At 42.4% G+C, this 11,196-nt stretch overlaps 1 protein-coding gene and 1 long non-coding RNA gene across 2 annotated transcripts in view; one reads left to right on the top strand and one right to left on the bottom strand.

The window, feature by feature from the left end:
* Positions 1-614: 614 nt before the first annotated feature.
* LOC125183733 (uncharacterized) lies at positions 615-3,488 on the bottom strand. The gene is made up of 3 exons (XR_010829453.1): positions 2,887-3,488; positions 2,631-2,760; positions 615-833 (listed from the first exon to the last, which is right to left on the bottom strand). It is a non-coding gene; the product is annotated as an uncharacterized lncRNA (long non-coding RNA).
* A 7-nt stretch (positions 3,489-3,495) lies between these two features.
* MARCHF11 (membrane associated ring-CH-type finger 11) overlaps positions 3,496-11,196 on the top strand; it is a 30,650-nt gene continuing 22,949 nt past the window's right edge. Inside the window, exons 1-2 of the mRNA XM_048072094.2 lie at positions 3,496-5,090; positions 5,693-5,848. Coding sequence (XP_047928051.2) covers positions 4,773-5,090; positions 5,693-5,848 — 474 coding nt within the window. The 5' untranslated portion in view covers positions 3,496-4,772. The remainder of the gene's footprint in view (positions 5,091-5,692; positions 5,849-11,196) is intronic.

Genomic DNA, 11,196 nt, shown 5'->3' with positions numbered 1-11,196 from the left:
TAAACTGAACTCAGTGATGCCGTCCTCTAGCATCCATGAATCTATGACAGCTGATCATTTCCAAAATAAACCAAGGTTCTAATTTTACTTCTAAACAATGATTACCTCATTCTGGAAGCCATGTTAAGCCTTTTTTTCTGTCTTAACAACTGATACAACAATATTTAAAAAATAAAATAAAGATTAAAAGCAACAACAAGAACTTCCAAACAATTAAAGATCAAAAGGGAAACTGTATTTCACAGGAAACTATATTTCATGGTGGAGAAAAACTAATCATAGATGCTACCAAATGTTTTAAAAATAAATTAGTGGCTCTGAAGAAAAACAGCATGCTGGCAAATAAGGCAGGAATTCAATAAATAAAACATAGTAATTATGTATGGTATGAGACTACTCCAAGAGGAAAAGTTACATCAAAATAAAAAATTGAAACTTTGGTATCAACAGCCACGCCAGGTTCTGAAAGCACATAAAAACAATTAGTAGGTGAGTGTCCTCAGAAGGCGGGGAGCTGAGAGTCAGGTGGGGGCCGAAGGGCAGAGGTTCAGCTCGAGAGCAGCTCCCACAGCCGAGGCTGGTCCTGCTGTGGCTCCCCCATGGTGAGACCTGTGCATGCCCTCTTCTCAGCCACCAAAGGAAGGAAGGGGACAGCCCACAGCTCCCCGAGCCACAGGAGCTGGCCCTCCCACAGAGGGGATGCACTCAGGGCCCCGACGCCAACGGGAAATTCCTGTGGAGTTTTGAGGAAGGAGTATGAGTAGATGCTCTGCCTGGAAGCTTTGGTATTTGGAGATCTATCCATGTGGAGCAACGCTGGGTTGGATAGGAACCTGGGTACATGTTTCCAAAAAAGCAAGAGAGCAATGTAAAAACAAAGATTTTCATGAGACAATAGATTTCTGTATACATGAGATTTTTAATTGCTTGACAGAACTGTAGAAGCTTCAACTGTGGGAAGAGCGTGTGTTCATAACAAAAATCAGTCACATTCAGCGAACAATCAAATAATACATAGTCACTAGCATTGCTATTAACCATCTGTGCAGATATTTTAGTGTTGTAAAGCGGAACATGGAAGTTTAACAGATGGGGATATTACTCAGAAGCACATTATATCTTGATTGAAACATGTAAAACATTAAACTGAAGCATTTGCTTACAGTCAAAATGCTTTATTTTTGTTACAGGTGATGTCCAACACCTGTGGAGAACTTTACTCTGAAACAGACATATACGTGCTATTTAGTAAATGGTATTGTAATGGTTCTGTATTAGTATTTAAATAGATTTAAATTCCTATCTTGTTGGTATTTTGTTTCACATCTAATATACCAGCAATTGCTCTCTTTACTCCTTTGTTAATATTTCAAAACTATATTATATTGTTTCCCTTAGAGATGCAGGAAGTAGCAAAATGGAACAAACCCATAAAAGAGCTGTTCTATTACTGTATTTACAGTACAGGCTGATGTATCAGGGAGTTTTTGAGAAAAAGGAAAAACAGGAGTTGGTTTCTAATTGTGCAGTAGCACAGTGCTTCCCATATAGTATCTTCAAGTAGTTTGTTACCTATATCCATTATTCCTGTGCAACCAAGACAGAGGAGAGACAACTTTCATTCCCTTGGGGACTGTATTTCTGCCTTTTCCATTGCCTGCTGAAAAAGCAATTCATTTCACTGTCCCCCAGTCTTATTACTTCGCTGTTATTTTTAACCATGTCATTGTTCCTTATTATTTGTGTTGCTATAACTCTTGGATGCTTCGGCCAAGATCAAGACTGTACAAATGCAGCCCGATTCTGCCAGTAAAATATTACAAGTTTTAATGGAAGAGGCGGGAACGAGAACAGAGGGCACAAGCGTTATTGCTTCAGTCATGTGCGCAGAACAGGACAGCGAGAGACCAAGGGCGACACGCTGACACACAGGGATCTGGTGCCAGCGGAGGCGTTGTGCTGCCCCTACGAGAGATGTCCACCAGGCAGGGCATGCTGCAGGCTGCCAGTGGTGCCCACTTGAGGTCACTTGCTCCAGGCTGTTCAAGGAGCGCATGGCAAAGCTGTGCTTGCACATAAATCCCGTGAGATGCAGTTCACTGTCTTAATCACAAATTAATTCTTCCTGATTTCAGCTTCTTTTCCTCCTTCTCCCAACCACCTACACTACTTCTGTTATGAAGCTGAACACCCTTTTCTGCTTAAATTTTTCTTCTTTCTGTTTCAAGCGTTGTTTTTGGCTCTTGTCCCCATCTCTCACTCAGCAGAAGGCTGAATGTTACTTTGGTTGGAGGATGTGTTATATAATGTTCTTCACCCCTTCTGCTCTTTTGTTGGCATCTCCTCCCACCCCTGGCATGCTGAATAATGCTAATATACTCTGAAACATGGGGATCAATAGCCTCTGCAATTTTTTTTTAGCTGGTGTAACAGTAGCTGTTGAAAGGCAGGCAAACAGGTGATGTATTAAATCTCATGTTTATGAAATACCCACTCACCGTCAACTCTCCAAATTAATCACTTATATGTGAAAGAATTGTTCTTCCAATTCATATTGGATGTTTTCCCTTTTACTTTTAAGAGTCACTTTGCACACATATTTTGGGCAAGATTAAGTAGAAAAGACTGACCTTCTTAACACGGTGTATTATTCTCTATAGCCAGATCTTTCTTGCTTATTCTGACATTAAGAAGTCATTCCATTTCTGCGCTGACATTTTTAACTTCTCTCTACATCCTTTTCAAAAGCTGTGTTATTTACTGAATTTGTCACAACACACAAAGGGAAAGAAAAATGGTATAAAACACCGCATATAACAAATAGCAACAGCGTGCTGTTTTTCTCTCATGCAGATGAGTAACTTTTTAGCATTCATTTCTCATTACCTTAGTTCCCCTGTCTTTTCCTCCTGCTTCTCTTTTACTGAGCACTCTGGACTCATCTGTTTGTTCTGAGATTTCCTGTTTCTTCACTGTTTGTGATTGCCCCTTCTTTCTTCAGAATTAATCGATTTGGTTAACACTGTTTCCATCGCCCTTTAGTCTCTCTGGCAACCACCTCAGGTATGACTTGGCTGTGAGAAAATCAAATGTAGAAGTTCCTAACTCCGCAGCATCCGCACTTCATCAAAATGTCACCGCCGATGCGATATTTTTCTTTTACATCACCAGATCTGGACAAAGCCATGTTACTTACCTACTTAACCACCTCAGAACAAAAGCAATTTAAGGGTTGGGGTACCTTGCCCTAGCCCAAGCTAAATGGCCAGTGTTGGCTTAGCTAATACAGAGCCATCAGAACAAGCATTTTCATGAGGATAGGAACGAGTGGATGACAAGAAAAGCTATAATGATACTTGTTTTTTTCACAAAGGCAGCCTCTGAATATGCACCTTTTTTTAGAGCAAAACTGTAAACAGGTGCCTTGTTCTTTGGCATTGGTGTACCTACCACATGGCCTGTTACAGACACAGTCTGTAGGAGGACCGAGAGGGCTTTATCTGTGGCCGGCCCCAATTAGTTTGAATCTCACTCTCCTGCAACACACAACTGCATGGTCCCTACAGACTGCATTTTGTCTGAGCTGGTCTCCAGCTGGGCCAGAAGGCTGGACCAGCGGCTGGTGAATATGCAGCCTCTCCAGAAAGTCGGACCCCACACGGTCACCGAGCGAGGAGTGCCGTTTTGGCTCAGAGCACTGCTTCGGCCTCCTAATAAAACGTCCACATCAAGAAATCCGCTACTGACAAAACCCTAGGGCTGCTCAGTGCTCCCTCATCTCAGTAGTAAATATGGAGCAGCCAGTGAAGGCTGTAAGGCCCGGTGAGCTCATCACCCATGGAGTCTAAATTTGGCTATAGGAGAGCATATGGCTTCACAATTGTCTTCTGCGGGCTTTTTCTTTCCCCATGCAGACAGTTGCTGGTTTTCTTCACGAGCTGAAACGCTCACTGGTGTTAAGTTTGCTGCTGAAATTCACACACTCTTTCCTTCAGCAACCAGCCCCCCCCCTCCAGCTGAAGTTGGAAGAATTTCTACCCAGTGTGGTTGTTGTTTCCCCCCCCCCCACCTTTTTTTTTTTTGAGGAGATATTTGATCGTGATACTTTTAGCAGATTTAATTTTGGAAACGAGGTGATGTAATGAATTTGGGAAAGAATTTAAAAAAAAAAAAAAGAAAAAAAAAGCCAGCCACAGAGGATGAGGCGAACCCTGCGGACAACTGTTGAACGTTCCCGAGCTCTTCCCAGCCCAGCCTTTTGCAGCGGGAGTCCGCTAGAGCCACGGGCTCTGTCAGCGCCCCCAAAAATGTCAGCGCCCCTCAGGAGCCCCGCGGCCAGAGGCGGGCGACAAGAGGGCGACCACGGCCGACAGCTCGCCACACGGCGGCGGCGGAAAGGGGGGGGGCGAACATGAGGGGCTTGGGGGCGAGGGGGGGCCCTTGGTGCTGAGGGCGGCGGGCGGGGGCGGTGCCGCGACGGTTGCGGCGGTTGGCTCGGCCCCCCCGGCAACGGTCTTCGGGCGCTGGGGGGCGGCGGTCGGCGGCGGGACCCGCGGCGGAGCGGCGCCTCCACCCCTCCCTGCCTCCCTCCCGTCCCTCCCGCCCTGCCTCCCCGCCCCGCCGCCCTCGCACACCCGCACACCCTCACGCACCCGCACACACCCGCACAGACACACACCCGCACACGCCGGCGGCAGGGGGTCACCTTGGCGGCCGCCGGGCGCCCTCCCCGCTCTCCCTCCCCGAGCCTCCTCTCGCCTCCCCGCCCCGGCATGAGCCGCGCGGCGGGGAGCGGCGCCCCCCGCCCCGCCGAGCCGCCCCGGGAGCACGGCGCCCCGCCGGAGCTGCCGCCCGCCGCCGGGGCAGGGGAGGCGAGCGGCGATCCTCCCGCGGAGCCGGAGAGCCCCGGCCGCGGCCGCTCCCCCAGCGCCGCCGAGGGCCGGAGGGGCGGCTCGGAGAGCGGCCGCGGCTCGGCGGCGGCGGGCGACAAGCCCGAGACCCGCTCGGTGTGCAGCAGCGAGAGCGGCAGCGGCAGCCAGCCCGGCGGTGCCGGCCCCATCTGCAAGATCTGCTTCCAGGGCCCCGAGCAGGTGAGGCGGGACGCGGCGGTAGCGGGCGGGCGGCGGGTGGCGGTCAGCACCAGGGACAGGGCTCGGCGCCGCCGCGCCGCACCGCACCGCCCCGCCGGCACCGGCGGGTGGTGAAGGAACATAGGGGCTACCGGGGGAAGCATTCGGCTACGTTATGTTAGGTCCTGTCAGGCAGCTGGCTGGCTGAACAACATAAAGCTCCGCTCGAGGGGGTCACAGTTCTCTGTGACGACATCCATTTCTTTCCTAGTGATCACTGTCACTGCTGGAGAAATGCATCAGACCGCGCTCGGTACCGTTTGAGGTGCCTGAAAGGGCCGCTGCTGCTGTTGGGTGATGCGCGGTAATCTTCTGCTTTTTTTTCACATACGTACACATGCCTACGTAGAGAGTTATCTGGCTTTCTATCACTAGGAGCACTTACATGTTTTTTGAGACAGTTTAGTTTTTGAGCATTGTTATAGCCAAAAATACATGTTTACTGTTTCATGGATTGAAATCGAGACCAGTTTGCAGTTACAGACCTGTAAATATTTTGGTAGTGAATATACATATGCATAAAATATTTTTTTAAAATTAATGCTTTTGTGCTGCCTTTTCAGGGTGAACTGTTAAATCCTTGCCGCTGCGATGGGTCAGTACGATACACACATCAACTTTGCCTGTTAAAGTGGATAAGTGAAAGAGGGTCGTGGACCTGTGAACTCTGCTGCTACAGATACCATGTTATAGCAATTAAAATGAAGAAGCCTTGCCAGGTAATTTATTTGTTAGTTTGTTTTTAAGAATACACCTTTGCAGTAATTTTTTTAAAACACAAAATAGTACTTGCTTTTGTTTCTAGGCTTTTGGAAAATGCAAAGGAAAACCATATATACTTCACCAGTTTGCACCTGCATCCACTTGAGTTAGGTTTTAAGAGCAGTTACATACTAAAAGATGCAGTCATTTGATTCTGGTATGTTCTAGCTTTTGTCTTGCCGGAGGAATAGTCTTCAGAGGTTGCTAAACCCTGTAATTAGATAAGTCATACTGAGACATGGCAGAAAAACTTGGATCTCCCTGCTTCTCTTTCTAAACCTTAAAAATGTTTTTATAGTTCAGTAAAGACTGAGTCAAAGGTTGATTTCATTCATTCTTCAAGCATGGGGTCCACAAATATAAAAGGAGGTGACTTTTCAGTCCTGGCACAATCCAGAGTAGCAGAACAGTGTTTAATATTTGTCCACCGATGGTTGATTCAGAAGCTGAAATGTACAGTAATATTTTTCACAGCTCCCTTTTATCAGCATCACAGCCTGCAGCTGAAAGTTACAATACAATAGTGGTAGCATGTTCAGGGAGAGGGGAGGGGAAACTCAGATGAGATCTGTTAGGGAAACCTTAATACCACTTTGCATATCAGAATTCTTTAGAGACTTAAAATTCCAACCTAGAAACTGTATTTCGTACATCTGAGGAACACATTCAGTAAGATAATTGTAGCATTCTTTTGGTTTCGATTTTATGAGCTCAGAGATGATGAAACTCCTGAAGGCCAAAGCACTCGGATCATTTTTCTGCACCTGAGTTTGATAGGACATGAATAGAAAAGACATGCTTGGATGGCAACAGCAGTTGTGTGTCATGATAAGCATTCCTTGGATGTAGGGTAGCTGGAATTTGCTTACAGCTGTTCAGATTAGGTGCAAGTACTTTCAGAGCCAGTCGTGACTTCAAGTTTTTCCTTAATGAATCCACAAAGGGAATTTTTGATGAGCTCTCCTGGATGGACCTTCTATGTAGAGCCTCTATGAGTTAAAAAAGTTGTGGATTTATAAAAGCCTCCAAAAATTGAAGGTGGTAGACTCTGTTTCTACATAGACTTTATTGGGTAGTTTAGCGGCTCAGCGTGAGATTCTGTTTGATCCTTTTGGCTTTTTTTAATCTTTTAAAAGTCTGTATTTCCTGTATATCCACGACAATTATATCATTTTCCTAGCAAGGGTTATATCATTATAAACTGTTTGCAATGACGGTCTCTGAAAATCATAGTTTAACGGCAAAGGCATGGCCGTTCCCTGCAAGCCAGCAACTAGTACAATTTGAGATGCCCAAAGGTAGCCAAAATATCTATACAATATGTCAGATGTGACACAACTTAGAAGAGACTCTGGAACTGCTGCTGGAGGCCAAGTGGGATACCACAGTACATCTGAAGCATCATTAGACACCTATCTGTGGACAACAGAATCAAGCTCCAGTTTGAAGAACAACTATTCACATTCTGTGAAAAATAGAAAAAAAGGAGAAGGTTTCAGTGGGTGACAATGATGTTTGGCCAAGCTACATGTGAAGTAGATGCAAACTGAAGAACCAAAAGATAACACCATTCTCTTCATTACTTATGGCAGATTTTTTCTTTTTCTTTTTTTTCTTTTTTTTTGGTGCAGGGAGGGAAATAGATTAAGGTTTCTTCTTCAATAGCTTATAAAAATACTTGTCTTATTCTTAACTCTATTTTTTTAATAGAAATGACCTTTTTAAATTCTTGACAATATAGGATACAAAAAGATTTCATGGAGTTGCCTACTCAAATAACAAGTTATATTACATTCCTAGAATCAAATTACTGACACTCAAAAGGTTTCACATCTCTTTGGAGGGACACAGTAGTGCCTTTCTCATATTCCCACACTTAATATTCCTCTTGCAGTTAGAGAATCTAAAAGGAGCCCTCAGTATCGCAGTCATCTATGTATTTGGTTAAGGGTGATCAGTCTTAATATGTCCTCACTCCACTCCCACATTAATGACTATAGTATGGGCCATTTTTAACAGCTGCTCTAAGTTTAAGCTTTTGGCCAGGTTCTGGATCATTTGCTTAACTACACAGAAGCCTTTTTTAAGGTAACTTTTTGAACAGGTTTTGTAAAAGGCTAAGGGTTAGACCATTTCAATATAAAGGTAGTTTACAACATCTTCATTGAAGCAGTGAATGCAGTTAAAAGTTCTGAAGCAAGCAAGACCTCCTGCATTACATTAGATAAAATACTTGGACAGGAGTTATTCATTGTCTCTGGAGCAAGTAGTCTGTTTCAGTCCATATCCTCAGAATTGTCTCTACAAGTCTTTTACAGAATAGACCTGTGTAGTCAGTGTCAAAGAGATAAAAAGGTTGCTATCTACCAAAGTAACTTTTTCCCAACTAAATCATCCATGCAGATTTACACCAGCTCCTCAAGTTTCCTTTTACCTCAGCTCTTTATGGAATGTTACAATGCTTAGGGAGTTAAGAAATAGAATTTTCTACATGTTCTTCCAGAACATTGGAATAGATCTGAGTCTTCCATTTAGCATGTAACATTTTCCATGGTTTCTGCTGCTTTATAGCAGGGAAGATAATCCCAATGGGGGCCTCTTTGGAGGCAGTACATTCAAGGAATAAAATTTACTATGGTAAGTGACTATTCCAGTGGATTTTCCAGATATTCCAGAGTCGCTTTGTACATTTCAGCAACTATTAGTTAACTCAATTTTAAGAACCCAATCCTGGAAACACATAGAATTTTAATAGAGAAATAAAACTTAAAACATAAAACATAATTAAATTAACCAATGGACTAACAGCAGAAGATGAGCACACAAACAAATGGGTGACATTTGTTACGATGTTTCACAGAGAAATGCAATTCGATCCATTTTTTTCAGCATACTTCTCAGGATCGTATTGAAGAGACAGATTTACCCTTGCACTAATTCATTAATGAAAACACATATTCATGTTGCTGGACTTGCTTCTTACAGCAGAGCAGAATATGATCCGATAATAGGCAAGGTTATGTGAAAAAATAAGTTTTAAAAAAAAAAAGAGTAATTAGAGGAGATGGAACAAATATTGTTTCGGGCAGGGAATTTTGGATATTTTGTGAGACAGCTTAAAAAGAAGGGAGAAACCTTAAATGTCTGCCTTGGACATTAAACCACGTAGAATTACATTTTAGATTAACAAGCAGAAAGAAAGCACAAGCAGAAATATTGTTGGTGTTGTTTTGTTAAGTGTTATAATTTCTAAGGATTTCCTTCCTAAACAAAATATAAACAGATTGCTTTATTTTTATTGGAGCTGTATAATTATTAAGCTGTTACTAGATTAGTTCACTAGATTTGCAGTTAAACGTGAATGCATATTGCAGAATGGTAATTCCCTTGTATGATTCAGAAATAATGTTTAAAAGTGGAACAGAGTCATGCAAAGGTTGAGATAATATACATTGGTGCTAAAAACATCATTTCTATAGAACTTAGTAATTAATGCATTTAGAGAATGGGCTTTTTGTAGACCATTACTGCAGTCTGTCATAAAATACTATTATGTGAGATGTTCAATATACCCTGCATTTGTATTCATGAACACATTATGTTCTGGTACTTCTGGTGAACTGGACTCGCTGCAGAAGCGATACAGTAAATCTAATTTAATTTAAAGTTTAATTTAAAAGCTAATTGCATGGCAATCCAATATTTATTTATTTTTGAAAACAATGAACAATTATTTTAAAATGTAAAATGTATTACAGCATTTGAGACCTAAGATGAAAATGATAATGAGAAATTAAATTTTTATATATGGATAGTCTTAGATACATCATATAGAAAGCACCTGCAAGTTTTAGAAACATTGTGAACAGAAAGATCCAAACAGATATTTAAAGTTAAGATAATACTTGGGTTACAGAACAGATTCACAGGTTGGAGAACTAATAATCCATTGTGCTTGAGAAAGGCTGGAACATGAAAATCTTGAGATTTTCATGAAGTTTAATATATAGGAAGAGCCTTACAAAAAGTGGTAGAAACAGGTGATTATTTTAGTTTTGGCAGGGAAGAGAGGTCTGAAACAGAGAAGATTTGTCATTCATGAACATAGGCATAGTAGTTGTACTTCTCACACTCTTTTCTTTTCCTAAGCATCTACTTTTAACCACTTACAGGGAGAAGTTACTAGACTAAGTAGACCTTTTCATTTTTTACCCTCTGAGCAGTTTCAGTGATGTGTGCTGGGTGGAAGCTGCTGATTATCGATACCATTAATACCAGATCTGAAAGTCAGATAATGGCAAACAACATATGAGTAAATGGACTGATTCTATTACAGTGATACCACAGTAGGAAGGGGTAGGGTTAGAATAAAGGTTGGGTAGGGTGAGTAGGAATAAAGAAGAATTAATGACAAAATACTGGATATAGGCCTAGGAGAAAAGCTAATCATCAAAGCAGTGAATGGCTGGTTGAACACTGAACCATGTTTGTAAGTCCAATGAACAGAAATAATACTCATCTAAGAGCTCAGAGTGGCCATCTGCATGGGATCTGAAGCCATCAGGAAGGAACATGGGAAATGATCAAAAGAGACAAGAACTGAAAATGGAAGGAGAGGTTGAAAAGGGTTAAGTGAATAGAAAATAGAAGTTTGGAATAGGGGAAGGAGGTTGATTTAGTTCTAGAGAGTCCTATGAGAGAGCTGAGAATGAAGAAGAGGGCAGATTTAGGTCAGAACTGCCAAAAAAATGCTAAATCAAATATTTGAAACCTATGATTCATCTCAGAAACTTGCATATTCCTTGTCTAAAAAGGATTTAAAAGGTTTGTGGTGCAAAAATATGCTTTCTTGCTGGTTGAAATGGCTGAATATTGAAGTGTTGATCCAGAAGGAGTAATTAATATTTGGGATTTTGCTAGAATGGTTGTAGTGCCACCAGCAAACTCCTGAGATCAGCTTTCCTGATTCTCTGTGTGTTCATGCTTTGCTAGATGGAACATTTGGTCATAGTTGGCATCTTAACTGATAGAACTCAGGACATCTGTCATTCTTGTCGGAGCACCAGCTACGGCATGCAGGGAGCTAGACAAGCCACTCTGGTGCTTACATCTGTCTATTTAAGATAGGGGATTGGCAGTAAAAAATAGATTAGGCAAAGAAGTGGTGATTATAGCATAGAGAACAATTTTGTACTAACGTGGATAGTGAATTAAGGCTTACCAAATCTAGTTCACTTAGCCAGTTCTGTTGTTATTCTGAAGTCCGCGTTATAGCAATTAAGTACCTACACAAAATAAATAAGAC

The sequence above is a fragment of the Anser cygnoides genome, chromosome 2 (assembly GCF_040182565.1).
Source record: "Anser cygnoides isolate HZ-2024a breed goose chromosome 2, Taihu_goose_T2T_genome, whole genome shotgun sequence".
Classification (NCBI taxonomy): domain Eukaryota; kingdom Metazoa; phylum Chordata; class Aves; order Anseriformes; family Anatidae; genus Anser; species Anser cygnoides.
The sequence above is the reverse complement of the archived record's forward strand: the minus strand, read 5'-3'. Positions and strand labels throughout refer to the sequence as shown.